At 34.0% G+C, this 16,788-nt stretch overlaps 1 protein-coding gene across 1 annotated transcript in view; it reads left to right on the forward strand.

The window, feature by feature from the left end:
- SEMA3C (semaphorin 3C) overlaps positions 1 to 16,788 on the forward strand; it is a 180,260-nt gene that overhangs the window by 151,527 nt on the left and 11,945 nt on the right. The window contains exons 13-15 of the mRNA XM_001370101.5: positions 2,530 to 2,618; positions 8,033 to 8,074; positions 12,082 to 12,239. Of these exons, the coding sequence (XP_001370138.2) occupies positions 2,530 to 2,618; positions 8,033 to 8,074; positions 12,082 to 12,239 (289 nt within the window). The remainder of the gene's footprint in view (positions 1 to 2,529; positions 2,619 to 8,032; positions 8,075 to 12,081; positions 12,240 to 16,788) is intronic.

Consider the following 16,788-nt stretch of genomic DNA (forward strand, 5'->3'; position numbering starts at 1 on the left):
TCCTGGTGGCATAAAAAAGGACAGTACTTGGAAAATATGATAATAAGCAATCAACTTCCTCATTTGAGAGTTTTTTTCCCCCTTTATCAGAAGGCATCATTACATCTCTGGGCATTTTTGTAATCAAGGCTTTAATTTCATGGTCATGAATATTCCCCACTATAGCTACAATTTACCAAGGCTATCTAGGTTACTTAATGATACATATTGGTCATTACAGTCAGCATCAGTGAACCATAGTCCCAGAACTTTCTTCATTATATTTGTGTGTGTTTGATGATGTAAACCAAAAATGATAATGGTTTTCCCTTCTCTCTTTCTATTCTCTAAAACACTTGTGGCCCTCACCTCACCACCTCATTCCTTCTCACTACATACACCTACTTTAGTTTCCCAAGCTTTGATGACTTTTACGCTACTTCAGTGAGTAATATTTTCCTAGAAGATAACTGAAATTGAAGTGGGGGAGGCAAGCAGTTATGATGTTATCTAGCTCCTTTGGTTCAATACCCTCTCTTCCAAGATGAAAAATTACATTCTTGCACTTAAAAATTGATCACAGAAATTGCCCCATTAAAAAAAAAAATAGCCGAGGTCTAAGCAGATCATGTGAAGCAGCTAAGTATATCAAGTTCTGGATTTAGATACTTCCTGGCTGTGAGACTAGGGACAAATCAGTTAGGTATAATTTTTACATATGAAGTGATGAATTTAGTGTAATTCAAATTTTTGAAGAAACTAAAAGTCCAAACAACCTTGTTTATACACTACGATCATCAGGCTTTGTGTTCATGTTTGTTTTTGAGTGTGATGGAAGATGTGGCTTTAAAATTTTAGAATGTGCCTTGCAACTTTTAAAGATTTCTCCCTTTTGAATTTTCAACAATTGGGTCATGTTTCAGCATCATGTAAATATATCTTGTGGTTTTTTAGCAAAAACGAGTTTGAGATTTTTTAAATTTTACTTAGTAGTTTCTTAGTCTTCAGGATTTAAAAATCCAAATTGTTTTCTTATTTTGAATGTGTCAATTAGTTTAGATAGAAACTCTTAACAGGAAAGAGAATATTTTATGTCAGAGTCTTTAACACTCATCTGAGTGAAAACTAAAAACTAATTTGAGAATTGTGGCATCTCACTAAGTAGTACCAATTTATCTTCTCCAATTCTACTATGTGGATTTTCATTGTAGACTTTCCACAATATGGATGAGCATTCCATAATAAAAAGAGTATTTTTAGGATGTAAAAAGTTGCTAGATCATGACTGTATATAATATTGACTGATTAAAATTTAGAACTTGATATAAACACATAATCTCTGTAATTAAAAACATCATAAATGAATTTCTTGTATTTTATTTGATCCTTCTCTTCTTATTTATTTGTATTTTTGCTCATTTGGCTTTTGAAATGAATCAGAAAATTAATGGATTTTTTGTTATTTCACATGTCTAAAAATTTAGAGATGTATAGAAGCTCAACATCACTAGTTAGTTTCCTTACTTCAAAGATAAGCAACTAAAACAGAGAAATTAAATTATTTTCCTTTAAGGATTTCTAGTTCCTATTCTGTAGAGGGATAAGTATTGACAACACCCATTTTCTTTCCCCTTTCCCCTTCTAACTTCAAAATACTTATAGGTAATTTGATCCTTTGATGTGTCAGTCATCTCTAATCTCCTTGATGTGGATATTCCTTTTTCTAGTACAATCCATTCATACTCTTCTTTTATGTGCTAAAGCTATTTCCTTTAGATGGTATGATGTGCAACGGCTACCAGTGAGAAGCATGGACTTTCTACAGTTTAGCCTTTACTCTTGTCACATAGCTCTCTTTCCCAATCTTCATTCTGGATATATATGTATATGTATTTATTTGAAAACACATATGCACATAGATATAATATTACTATGAATATCGGTATTCTAGCCAATTCTGGATCTTCTAATCTCTAATATTTAATTTTTATTAAAATCTATATTTTATAGTTTTGAAATAATCAGAACAGTCATCCTTAAAGTTCAAAATGAAAACTACTGGATCACTTTAAATGTAGGTGGCTAGAGGTTTAGGGAGGAGCACTCTAAAATACCACTGATGCAAAATAACAATATTATATTGTTTCTCCTTTCTCTTACAAGTTGTATTTCTAGAGAATATTACTTTCTGTGTCAAAAGTAGGTCCTTTTGGGTAAAAACTGTCAACTTTTTGAAAGCAAATGGAGATAACTGCTCACTACCTAATATGTACATGCTTTAAAAATTGTTCAAACTTTAAACTTTGTGTTATTTAAAAAAAAGATTGTTCATTCAAAAATATGAGATTTTGAAACTAGTTCATTTACAAATGAAAATAATTTGATATGTGAGCAAAAAAAAGTTTTGGTTATTTTAATTGCCATGTAAAATTTTTCTCAAGCAGTAATTCAATGAATATATCTCTTCATTTTTCAAACTGGATTTCTTTCCTTGGGGGAAAAATACACAGCAAAAATCTAATATGTCATGTGTTCTATTTTTTGTTCCAGATCGTGGTACAATACAGAAAGTTGTTGTTCTGCCTACTAATAGTACAGCTAGTGGAGAACTTATTTTGGAAGAACTGGAAGTCTTTAAGGTTTGATTTATTTTTTCCTTATATATGTGTTTGAATCCTTTCCCGATATTTTCCATATTTCAAATCATGGAAACATCAGTGACAGCATTTTTCTTTCCCTATCACCATGCCTTGAGAAATTTTAATTATTTTTTAACAAAGAAACTCTTTTTTACAAGATCCCCCAAGCCCAGCAAAACACTTTAGCAAAACACTATTTTCACTGACAACACTGAAATACAAACATTTTAGTATCTCTGATTTTTTTAGCTAGAAAACTTAAGAGAAAGTTTTGTTTTCTCTTAATTTTATTGCTCTCAATTCAATACCACTAAAGCTAAAGACAATGTTGACTATCAGAAATGCACATTCTATCTACTGAAGGATTTTAATTTTATTTTTTATACTTTCCCACTAACTTTGATATAACCATCATTTAATGTGTGTGGACACTTTCCACTCATGAAGCTCAAACCCTCTATACTTCCTTCTACCATTTTTTTTTTCCTTTTTTCACATAATAATTCTATCCTCTATAAAAAAAAAATTGGGAAGTTAAAGACACAAAAATCACTGATCATAGAATCTTAAAGTTGGAAGCCACCTTGTCCAGCTCCTCCTTATGTAAAGATCACTTAGATCCTTAATTTCTCTTAATCTTGATCATTGGTAATGCTATAAGGGACTTTAAAGAACACTGAGACCAACCTGAGGAAACTGAGTCACAAAGAGGTGAAGTAATTTGGGCAGAGTCAAAGAATAAGTAAACTTTGAACATGTCTTTCTTATTCTTGATGCTTTTGATACTCTATCCACTTTACTAGGCAGCATTACATTAATGTACCTTGTATATGCCTATGCCTTATATTGTGTTAAAGAACCAACTGGTCAACCTAGATCTTCTTGGCTTTAATTCTTGCCCCAAAATTTTTTCAAATTTTTTGGGTACCATACATATGTCTGTGCTTGTACATACACACACACAGCCCCCACTATGACATAACTGCAGACTGGCATGCCCCCTAAGTGAGACACTGTTGATGTGGAATCCAGGTTTCCTGAGGAAGTAGGAAGGGAGATGGGCTAGGGAAAAGGGAGGGCTGAACTTTAGTTTTGATCCGTAGCAATTTATGGTTCTTATCCTGGCTGGCCCTCTTGGATTCCATTTTCTTGCTGACTGTTCTCATGACTGTTAAATAGATGAAGCTGTATCTTCCAGACTCCTTAAAATGTATAAATTGGATAAAATGTATTAAATTAAATAACAATTAATTAATTGTATTAAAATGTATTAAAAATGAGCATAAGGTGTCTGCATTGCTGCTTGTTCCAAACTGGCTAGACACTCACCTATGTGGTTTGTATGGGGATGTCTGTTTTTTTCTATAACTTCAGGGCTTATGTCTTTACTACTACAACTTTTCATATAAAATATTAAAATATTTTTGAGTCTGAAAAAAAAACTTAAGTCCATAAATCTTTTATATATCACTCACTGTAATTTGTGGGAAGATAAATGCTAGCTTTCTATGGTATTTATCTGCTCTAAATCAAGTTCTTTGTTTTGCCTCATTCAGCTTAATAGAAGAATTCAAACTTGTAACCTAATCATGGATGTCACCAGTACTTATAGTTATTGGCAGAGAAACCTTTCTCTATGAAATAGGATATTTATCTATTCATACTCAAAAACTTTTGACAGTCTATTTTGTTAGGTGATGGGACAGATAAAATGATTATCATGTTGTAGCCAATGCCTTCAAGGAGTTTTTCAGCTTTACCCATGAGGAAGCAATTCCACAAAAAGGATAAAAACCCTGCCCAGCTTCATGGACCAAACAATGAGCAAAAGTAACACTTCAGCTATTTAAGTCACAATCTTCTCCTTAAGCCATTAGCTTTTGGTGGCCACTTATATAGTTAAAGAACTGATTGAAGTGGTAGACTAATAATTACAATTTTTGTTAGAAATTACGTTTTTATTTGCATTGCACGTTGCAAAGTGTAGTCACATGTCTTCATTCCAAATTCAGAACTGACCTGAGGGAAGGAAGATCAAGATTATTGTCTAATTATGCAGACAAAGAAATAAATATTCAGAGAGTTGAAGTGATTTTCCTAAGGCTATCTTGTGGCAATGCTGGCACTTGAATGTCTACTCTCTTCCACAGAATCCTGTGGTCTTTATTTTTAAGTCTTACTTTCAGTCATAGAATCAGTAGTAAGAATTGGCTCAAAGACTGAAGAGTGGCAAAGGTGAGGCAATTGAGATTAAGTGATTTGTCCAGAATCATCCAGCTAGGAAGTGTCTGAGGTCATATTTGAACCCAAGACCTCCCCTCTCCAGGCCTGGCACCCTATTCACTGAGCCACCTAGCTCCCTATATACAGTGTGGTCTTTACATACTGCTTATGTAAACGGTGACTTGATGAGAAAAAGATCATAAGCAGCATTTTTAGAACATTTCAGTAAACTTAAATTTTGGGAGAAATAAAAAATGACAAAATCCAACCCTATAAAAAGATTTAAAATCTGCCTCTGTTAGTCTACAAAAGATGTTTCCTAGAAATAATATTTTAATATTTCTCTTCGTTCAGTTCAACTACAACATGAGACATCTATGATTAGTCTATTAAGTTAGAGTATAATCTCCAAAAGAGTGATTGATAAACATTTCTATTTCTATTACCCTTTTTGGTCCTTTTTTTTTTGGCAAGACAAAGCAATTCTTGTACTGGTTTTTGACCAAATGTAGTATGAATAAATATAATGATATTTAACATTAAACTATGAAATGACAACTTGTCTGGTAAAAGTAATAGAAGTCTGTGTCTAGAACTTTTCTTGAAGAAGGTTCTATTATAACATGGCACTTCATTTTTTCTAATATTGAAGTGTCTTTTTCATTATCAGACAGTATTGTTAATTAACTGGGTTTGACACAAACCAAAACATATACATTGTCGCTGGTTTTTCAAAAAAATATGAGACGTGCCTTTTCTGATCGTGTAGTAACTACTTATGAGCTGTTATATGATTGATGTCTTGTTATCATTATGAAAGAATAAACTCTCTTAGTGGAAAAGAAATAGAGAAAAGCATGGCAGGCACACCAGCAAATAGAGCAGGTCTGAAGTGTTTTATGCAGAATCTTACAGTTGCTGTGTTTGCCATTGATTGATATGTTCAAGTCAGAAGACTCACTTACCTAATACAGTCACTATCTTTGGTCCAATGTTTGTATCACATTTTCTGTGAACTAAAAGTAATTGGGTGTACGTGACATCATGTCACAGGCTTGTAAGGAAATAATGTATTTAAGTGGAAACAGGACCTGACATGTTCCTTAACTGAATGTCACATCAATGTACCACTGGAAAATTAATGTAGGCTAAAAAAATAAGCCAAGCTTTCTCCTTTGTTTCCATGGGGTAGAGGACTACAAACCCTTCTTTTATCCCTCTCTCCAGACCAGATGCTGGAACTGAGCCTAACTTACTTAGGTAAGCTTGGCTCAAATATGAGAATTACTGAAACTGTCACCAGCAGCTTAGATGTCTGTCTTCTGCAATGCACATCTCGAAAAGCTGCTAAAAAAGTCTAGTAGTGGGCTTTAGGGACTATTACATCATCTCTCTGGAAAAAATAAATATATATGTTAGACATATACAACACCCAGGCACCCACAGGGTTGGAAGAGAAATATAACCAGGCAGAAGTACTCTTCTATCCTGTCGGTGAGTTGGGCAGAAGCTACTACAGCTTTTCTTTCTGCAGCAGGTTACCACAAGAATGATTTGGGGGTTTTGAGGCAAGCTAATGATGCTCACCAAATTCACCAATTATGAATCTGGCATTCACAGAGGATTACAGTCTGAGAACATGACTCATGTTCACTTGACTCCTATTCTGACCTCATTAAAATGAATCATTTCTTACAGTAGCCCATTGTTCTTAGCAAAAGGAGAAAATTCAGAAGTTTGCTTTAGGCCAACCTGTTCCTCAAGTAGAACTTGATTGACTAAACAATGCTTTGCTATGTGGAGGGCTTGATAGGGTGGAATGCCATTCCAGAATTCTTTTTGGAAGCTTAAATCAAACCTCCAAGTTCTTCAGTGGCCCTATCATCCCAAATTAGTTTTTGACTCGTATTCCAATCTTCTTTTTTTGGTATGTCTCTTATTCTTTGCTATAGGGAAACTTATACTCAGTCTAGCATGGTAATTGAGGTTTGAGATTGGAATAAAATGACATATTTGCAAACTGACACTGTTAACAACAGTTACTTAGCCATAGCAGGGAGTGGAAAGTGACCAAAGTTAGAGCATGAAGTTGTACATTGCTTCAGTTGAAAGGAAATTATTGTCTCTACTAGTCTTTCCATCAGAAATCTAAGGGAGAAATCGGTCACTTCTCCCACTGTTTTTTTTCTTCTTTTTTTTTTGTACTTAGGTCATTAGAAATCTCTCTCAATGGCCCCAGCTTTAGTTGCCTAAACAAATTAAGTTGTGAGGATAGTTTAATACATTTTAAAGAAAAACTACACTAATATTATGAGGGAAGGTAGTAAGTAGGATCTTCCTCCTACCAAATCCTTTCTCTTGCCTTAGATTTTAGTTCTCTCCTATCTGTTTTGGTGGTGATAGTATGATGAGAGCCAGTGCCAGATAGAGATGTGTCAATGCTTGAAATAATCAAGAACATGAAGAGGATTAAGATGAGATCAATGATTGAATGAATGAAAGAAAGAAAAGGCAAATATTAAGTTTTTACTATTTGACAAGTACTGTGCTCAACACTAATGATATAAAAACAAAAGTAGTTTCTTCCTGCCCTCAAAAAGGGTATTCTTATGGAAAAAGCAACAGATATAGAGAATTGTTAGTCAGGGAAGACTATTTTGGTTTAGCAAGTTATAGAAACAATAAAAGGAACCATAGGTGAGTAGACACCACAGCACTTTTAGTTTCAATGGCAGTATTCATTTTATTATGGTTTCAGAAATAGAATCAATACAGGACTCAGTTTTTTTCCACAAAGGACCTGCCCAATTTTTTGAACTCATTTCTTTTAAGCATCTTATTTTTCATGATACTAGTGAAGCCCCAGATTTATCACCTGGTAACCCTCATTCCTGTTGCATGAATGGCTTACCCACCCTTCTGATCATGCATTTTCTAGATTATCCTGTATAATTTATATATATCCTCTGGTATGCAGGTTAGGATTTGATGTATTATTCCTCATTTGTATATTACACAATTCATGAAATCATTTTACTCTGCCCCCTGCCCCCTGGAGGAAATGCCTTTTTAATTTTTTTTACATACACAGGTTTGTTTATACATCACACATATAAATATAGATAAAATATTCCTTGAAAAAAATGATGATTTCAGTGCCTTACATAACTATTTCTTTGTTTTTCTTTCAGAATAAGGCTCCTATTACAACAATGAAAATTTCATCCAAAAAGGTATCACCCATGTTTATTTTCTATTATAATGTTTTAATAAGTTATTTTAGTTAATTTAAATAATTATTGATCATTTAGCTTCTATAGTACTTAGAAATGAAATATTAATTTTAATTATTTCTTTAAAGTGAACCACATGCTATTTAATCTCTACCTGAAGATCTGCAGTGATGGGAAACCTGATATATCCCAAGGGAGCCCATCGTACTTTGGGATGATTCTATTGTTTAGGAAGTTGACTATATACATAAATCAGATGCCAGTTTTTAAAAAATCAGCCATGTTCCAGATCATTTGGAAAAGGAAAAGTTCTTATTTTCATGATTCAAATTAAATTTTATTTTAGATTAAATATGAGTTTTTTAAGGTCTAAATCATTTTCACCTTGGCATAGTAAATAGATTTAATTTAGGATTTCACTGATTCATTCAAGGAGCTCCCATGTACCAAGTTTAGTTTAATAATATGTTCTTATCATTTCTGAAATTTTGGGGCAGAGAGATTTACCAAATTATCAATAGGTAGCTACCTGATTTTTATTTCTAAACTCAGATGCATTCAGTATATGCAATAAACACTTAATTTTATTATCCATAGGAAGAACATGCCTCTTCTCTCTCCCTATCCCATGCTGGTATACCAATGCCACCATAATCTATTCACATGCCTGATATATCATACAAGTTTTGTATCTTCATAATAATAATTACTTCCTTTATTCTATTGTTTCCTTGGTTACAAAGTGCAACTTCAAGTTATTGCTTGACACTCCTGTGAAATAGGTAGTTCAAGTATTACTCTATTTTATACCTAAGTAAACTGAAGCTCAGTTGAGTTGTGATTTTCCTGGAGTCATGAGAAATTCCACAACCAGGCCTGAGATTTCAGTCTTCTGACTGGGGAACATCAAGGATTCTTTCTAGACTGGCACACTACCATCAATCCAAAGGTAGAACGCCTAATCATGAAACAGTTTGTATTATATAACTTTAACCAGTTCCTCTTTTGTTTTCCTGCTCAAGTCAAACCTAAGGCTTAGATCCAAGTGAAAATACTAGGAAGCAGGACAATTGACCTCTGAGCTTTGATCAGTGTATTCACCCTCTTAGAGGTACATGCTATAAGGAAATTACTAGACTTAAAAACCCCAGTGACGAAAGCCACTTTATCAGAAGCCATTTGTGTATGTTTTGTGTTACTCTGCTTCCCTCCCCCCACCAATAACATGAGCTATATTATTCTTGTAATGTAGCATTAAGAATTCAGCTGTTCAACACAACTGCGATTCCGTAACTTTAGCAAAACTCTTCAAGGGTCTCAGACCAAACAAATGAAAAATTCCACAGCGTGCCTTGTACTCTTTACACTTGACTAACTTTTATGAAGGAAAATAAATGGCACATACAGAAATAAAGGTCTCATCTGTAAAAATGTTTGTGTGGTGCATGAGAAACATTTTCCCAAGTAACAAGAAGCCATTAGTCATTTTCAGTGCCCCAGGGAACTAATCCAAAGGCAGATTGTCCTTTTGAAGTCAATGGGAAACTCCTTGTTTAGCTCAGCTTGGTAGAAAGAGAAAGGTCTGGAGAAAAATATCAAATTAATATATAGCAGGGGGGCACCTTCTTTTTGTATATGTTTGCACCGAAACAATCATGTTGTTTATAGTGATTATTGAGATATTTAAAACAAACCCCCCTATCAAAGGCGTTATAAAATTGTTATCAATTACCATTTCATATTCTAAAAGACACTAGAAATTGTATTAACTTCACCAAAGAACACAATGTAAGGAAATTGGATTGTTTAATTGAAACTATCAAGATTCTAGAGAAGAGAGTTAATTATCTCAGTTGTTATAATTCATTCTGCAACCTATTTAGTAGTGGCAGTTGTTTCTTTTCTCCCCTCCCTTACCCTTTCAACTTACATGCCAGTGGATCTTAACCAAGGTTTATAAAGGGTTAAAGACATCCCCTAAGATACTTCACATTACAAGTCTAGTGGCCAACAGGATTTAGAGCAAGCAATGAAAGGAAAATTGAGAATTTAGGGAAGGAAGCAAACCAAAATTCACTTACTTTTCATTAAAATATTTTAACCCAAGCTAATATCGTCTGCCATTTCATAAAAAAAAAAAAGTTCAGTCAGAAATTTTTTTTTTTGCTATCTCAGAGCCTGGGTTTACCTGGGATAAAGTCTTTGTGGACTTTTCTCTGAGTAGCTGGATATTTGACATATAGAAATTTTATTAATCTGGCCTCAGAAACTTACTTGCTTTGTGACCTTGGCCAAGTAACTGATGCACTGTTTGCCTTAGTCCACTGGAGAAGCAATACAAACTGCTCCAACATCTTTCCCAAGAAAACCTCATGGACAGTAGATTCCACAGCTTCAAGAAATCAGACATGACTGAACAACAACACTTTTATGGCCTTCATCAATCAAATGAGATGCAGCATGTCACCCTGCTAGAGTGTAGGACCCAGAATCAGGATTCAAATCCTGCCTCTGACACAGACTAGCTGTGAGTCCCTGAGCCATCCCAATTCTGACAACTCTCTCAAATTAAAGCTAATAACAGCTGCGAACAAGATTGTTAAAGCATAGGCCATTGATGTATGCATTTAAATATATGAGTGCAGATAAAATAGATTTCAACAGTATACTTAGAAAATGTTCCATTTTTGGAAGACTGGATTAAAATTGGAGTTTGTAGATAGTTAGAAAATGCTAAAGGCAAACAAAGAAGAAAAAACTATCAAAAACTGACTGGAGGGAAAGGGTGCTAATAACCAGGGTAATGTGGGAATTTTTTTTAAAGAAATGCAAAATCATCATGAGTATCCCTTGAATGCAGGAGTCTTGTCCTGTAACTTTTATGAACAGCTGAGTAAAAGGCAAAAACTTCAGAATGACCCTCAAACTTTAGGAACTAATCAATTGAGGAGCACTTATTAATTGTATGCTTCCGGTCAGGCAGTTTTCTAGGCATAGGGATACGAAAACCAAAATGCTTACCTCTTTTCTCAAGGAGCTTCTAGAGTCAACTAATGAGATTTCATATAGCCTTGACATGCCAAGTTTCCATTGAAAATGCCAAGGATAGGAAACCAGAAATGTTCCTGGGGTGGGGAGGGAGAGGGGATAGAAACAATTTATCTCTTATATGATAAAAATTAAATTTTATTCATTTAAAAAATTAAATGCTTTCTGTGAATAGTTTACCTATAAAAATGGCTCTGTGTCTGTTTTGGGGGGCAGGGGGTCGGGGGTGGGGGGAACAGCTAAGTGGCTCAGCAAACTGGGAGTCAACCCCAGAGATGGGAAGTCCTACATTCGAATCTGACTTCAAGCCCTTCCTGGCTATGTGACCCTGGACAAGTTCCCCCCCTCACCCCCCATTGCTTAGTCCTTGTCATTCTTCTGCCTTGGACTCAATGCACAGTATTGATTCTAAGGTAGAAGGTAAGAGTTTTAAAAAAAATAGATAAAATAAAAATGTGTTATAATTTCCTTTTTTTCCTTTTATTTGGAATTATTTGTTTTCTATTTCTTAACTAAAAATATCCCCAATATTAACCCTCCATTTATTCAGGTTACAGTGAAGCATTGCTAAATTTAAAGTGGGAGGGAGAAAATCACTTTATGGCATGTTAGTGAACAGAATTCAAAGAAATTACTCAAAGTAATTTAAATCTGTAATAAATCTGTAACATTCAGTTCCAATCTGAAATAAATAACAGTGAAACAGTGTCTAGAAAGCAGAAATGTAACATGGGGCTTTAAGAATTTTTAACAGGATAGTGGTAATGGTATAGGCATATTGACCTAGGGAAATCCTGTTTATTTTTGGCTTTTTGATTGTTTGAATGTTTTTGATAGGTGCCTGATGATCTTCTCTCCAAAATTAATCCAAAGGCTTATGGACATAGAGTATAGACTGTTCTTGCTCAAAGACTTCTATATTCTGCATCTGAAATGAATCATCATCTTTCTTTTAATAGCAACAGCTATATGTCAGCTCCAATGAAGGGATTTCCCAAGTGTCTCTACATCGTTGTCATATCTATGGGACAGCTTGTGCTGACTGCTGCCTAGCAAGAGATCCTTACTGCGCTTGGGATGGCAGTTCTTGCTCCAGATTCTATCCAACAGGGAAGAGGTCAGTCCTTAATATTTCAACTCAATACAGAGTGTGTATATTTTATTCCAAAAGTTGGGGAAGAAAGTTCAATTATGATGTAGCTTGTGGCGCTTACCATGAAGGAGGAAAATATGGCACATGAATACATTCTAATACAATATAGTAAACAAATGCATTTGTTATAAAAAATTTGCAACAAGGGGGAGAGTAACTCTGGATAGTATAATGGAAAAAGATGTGGCTTTGGAGTCAGAAAACTTCAGTTCAAATCTTGACTGTGACTTACTAATTGTATGACTTTGGACATACTATTTCACTCTCCCCATGCTAGAAGTGGAGCTAATGCTCCATTTTCAGTTTCATTTGGGGCACAAATTTGCAAGTCACTGAACTAAATAAACAAAAGAATGTTTCCCTTGCCCTAACACAGGAAAAATATTCAACAAGGATATAATAGCACTTAGCTTCTCTTGACACAGATTTTGGTTTTCTCCATCTGGAAACATATCTGGTTAACAGGGTGGAATGTGATGACTTGGATAATCTTTAGAAACCTACCAACTTGGGGGAGGGCAGCTCCACATGAGAACAACTTTTTTATTCCCCTAATTAGGAAGCTGCATCCAGGGAAACAGGTGAATGAAAAAAGGACACTTGTTGCCTTTTAGGAAAAATTAACCACAACTATAGGGGAATAGACCAATGATCCTATCTCAATTGGTCTCAGTTTCCTTATATAACTTCCCAGTTCTCTTGCAATTCTAAATTCTGTGTTCTCATGATTGTGTGAATTGGGGAAGCCCTTCTGAAGAAGTTAACTATTAAATTTGGTTTTAAAGGATGAGTACAAATCACAGTGTTCCAGAAACAGCATAAGCTAAAGCATGATATCAAGAAAACACAAAGGAACTGAGTTTATGTTTAACAAAGTATGTATAAAAGAATATTGGGCAGGGCTGAGGGGAAAATCTCAAGATTATAAAAACTAAAAATTATAGTACAGGACTAGGGAGATGGAATAATGGTAGTAATGGAGGGGGATTACATAGTTGGCAGAGCTTAGAGAGAAAGAACTTGGAGAGTTCATTTGCATCCAAGATCTAAAAGGAATAAGCCATGCTTGTGTTTTGGAAGGTGCCAGCAGGAAATGTGACTGCCAGGTACATGAGATCTGAGGTATGGAGCACAGTGCTATTATGTGCCCTTGACAAATTTTCTAAAGATAGCAGCAGTGAACCACAAAACATGTGGCAGGAGAATTCACAGTTTGATAACTTTAATATTCTTATGTAGATTTTCAATTCTGTTAAAGATGAAGGCAAAACATTTTTTGGTCAGGTTCTTTTCTTTTTAAAAATAGAACAGCATATATTTATATATAGCTATGTAGCCATGTCTAGACAGTTTTTAAAGTTTTTGCTACATTGGCCCAATGTAAAGGTGCAACTTTTTTTCTAGACAGGCATTTGAGTGTTTATACAATCAAGTATCACTTTATATTTTCTATTTTATGATAATATTCTCTGCCTACATTCTATGTTTTTTATAACAAATTGAACTAGTCACTTCCTCCTCTGTGGTCCTCTGTGTTTTCTTTCTCATTGACTTTTCTCATTCTGCTATCTGCATCTACAATACCTTCCTAACATCTCTCTCAATTTCTATTATTTTCTACTACTTATCTTTACTCTTGTTTTGGCAAGAAGTGGACAATGAAAAGGTTAAAAAATCCAAATGAAAAGAGGATTAGTCATTATCTAGCTGCTCTTGATGAATTCAGTCCACCAAGTTTCAATAAACTATATTTTCTACTACTAAACAAATTGCCACATCTTGTGTCTAAGTAATTGAAGATATTTCAATGTTTGATTGTCATATAGCACATAGATTAATTATACCTGTTCTGTCTGGCCACAGAAAGCAGAACTAGAAATTATAGGAGAAATTGAAGTGGAGTCTATTTAAGACTGACATAATTAGAGAGTTACTAACAATTTGAGCTATCTAAACATAAAATTTAAGTGGTCTTAAAAAGGCAAATGAAAATTATTAATCAATTATACTGTGGAAGAAATTCTTTAGTACTGTACAAATTAGCCCAGAGGCTCCCTTTCAGCTTCTAAGACTCTTTGATACCAGTTGAATTTTTAGTCATTATTTTGCAATAACCACTAAGAAATTTTACTCAATTTTTCTGAAATTGATAATGACCTTTTCTTATCATACCACAGATAACTTTATTCTTTCTACTATAGTATTCATATATGTGCCATGTGTCTTAAATACTATCCTCTTCCACCCTTCTCTTAATGACACACTTAGTCAGAATAGGTACCCTGATTTAAATTTGAATTTTTCATTCAGGGTCTAATAGTGGTCAGAACAAAGGAGGCAATTTGTAAATAATTGCCAAATTGAATTGAATTCAAGTTTATTCTGAAAGTCATGTTATTGTTGTAGTTTTCCTACTTGGACTACTTAGAAATCTAACATCCTTTTGTAGCAGAAATTCAGAATTCTCCCTACTCTACAATTTCTAATTGCCTTTTTAATTAATGCTTAAGGCTGGCTAATATACATTATCTTGATTTATCTACTTCTATTCTCAGACTGCTGTGTACTAAGTATTGAAGAAAAAACATGAAATCTTAATTTAAAACATTAAACACATACAGCATAACTTTAGGGGAATTTTCATGACTTCCAAATATACTCTATATTAAAAACATGATATTTAACTCAGTTTTTATAATTTCAACACTCTCTTCTCAATCCCTAACCCTAACTCTTCTCAAACACTTATAGAAGAACATCTAGCCTCCTACTTCATGGAGATCAACACCATCTGACTTGCCTCAACATCTTAAGCATCTTTAATTTCTTCATTCTATCCCAAAAGATGAGGTCCAAACTCCTTTGGCAGAGTTAATACTTCTACCTAGACCTTTAATTATAATTTATGCTTCCACTTCTAAGAATTTTTCCTATTGATCATGCCTTTTTACAAATATATTTTCAAGTTCTTACTCATATTTAGGATATCCAGTTCTCTATACTTTAAAAAAAATGTATTCTCCAAGACACTATTTCTCTTATGTAGGAAAACTAATTTTTCCCAGTTTTCTTTTTTTAACCACAATTAATTATTTTAGGGAAAAAATAGATTTTACCTAAAACCTCCTTAACTTTGTTGTTGTTAGCTCCCACCCACAAAGCTAACTGGATTCCAGTATCTGAAATACTGGTGCCATTATGACTAAAAAGAACTATGAATATATTATAGAAGCAGAGCATGACTAGGCAAAGAAACTAACATCAGAAACACAGGAATGCTCAAACAAGACAAGTTAAAGCACCAAAAAAGTACCCCAAACTAATTTTGTATAACCAATTTTTGCTAAATGGAGCTTTTTGTTCTTGAGCACCTTAGGGTTATGCATATGACCCCATCCAATGAGAATACTCTGACTTAAAATGTCTTGATTAGAGAAAGACTAGTTTTCCTATACATAAGAAGTTGATCTTCTGACCAGGTATCTTCTGCATTGATACCCAAGGATATAATAAGATTAGATAACCTGGTGGGAGGTTTACCTTCCCCATACGTTTATTTAAGGTGAACTCTGTGTTAGGAGTGCCTTATCTGATGGAATATACTCCAACCATTTTATCATGAGAATGTTCATCTTTGGTGGCCCAGGTTGAGATATTAGGAACAAAGAAAACATCATGCATCCACTCTCAAATCAAATAATTGAATACTTCTCAATATTTTCAACCAAAACTGAATAGTCAAATACCAACTACCTGCTTCTTCAATTATAGAAAGGGTGATGTTACTATTTAAACTATTTCTGCCCTAATTATTTGTGAAATTTTCTAGCTGGAAAGACCAATGAATCTCAAGTATCTCAATATAAATATTTAATATATAACTAGAAATCAATGTTGAAGCAGCTTAAAACATGACAAAAATATTTTCTAGGCATGACATTATCTCTGTTATGTTAGGCAAAGGCTCATCTTTCACATTTACCTATTGCCCTTGTTTTTTAGGTGAGTGCTTGTATGACGGCTCTCTCTCTCTCTTCTTCTTCTTCTTCTTCTTCTTCTTCTTCTTTTGCTTCAGGACATTTTCTGTAGACAGCAAATGGTTTATTTTCAAAACTTTGAGTTTATTTTTGAAGTAAAGTTTTATGTTACATGAAGACTGCCCTCTTGTGTTTAAGGTTTTTCTTTTGTGAGTTTAGAAATTTATCTTGGAATGTGAATTTGCTTTTGTTTGCCCAGGTGGTCTTTTTCTTATCACTATCTCTTTCCCTCTCTGAGACATAGGCTTTTTTATAGATTCCAAGTTTTTCTCCAAAATAATTGTTGTCCTAATCACATCTAGCTTGATACATTAAAAAGTCAAATTACATGTTTTCTCTTGATAAGATCTCCATATTAGAATCAAATTTGTCTTAGGATGTAGCCAAAAAAATACATAAATAAAGGTGATGAATGTTCAGTTAGAAACAAAGCATGACTGATTTGTTAAACTGTCTTGAAATGTTAATGCAAATGA

This window comes from Monodelphis domestica, chromosome 5 (genome assembly GCF_027887165.1).
Source record: "Monodelphis domestica isolate mMonDom1 chromosome 5, mMonDom1.pri, whole genome shotgun sequence".
NCBI classification, from domain to species: Eukaryota; Metazoa; Chordata; class Mammalia; order Didelphimorphia; family Didelphidae; genus Monodelphis; species Monodelphis domestica.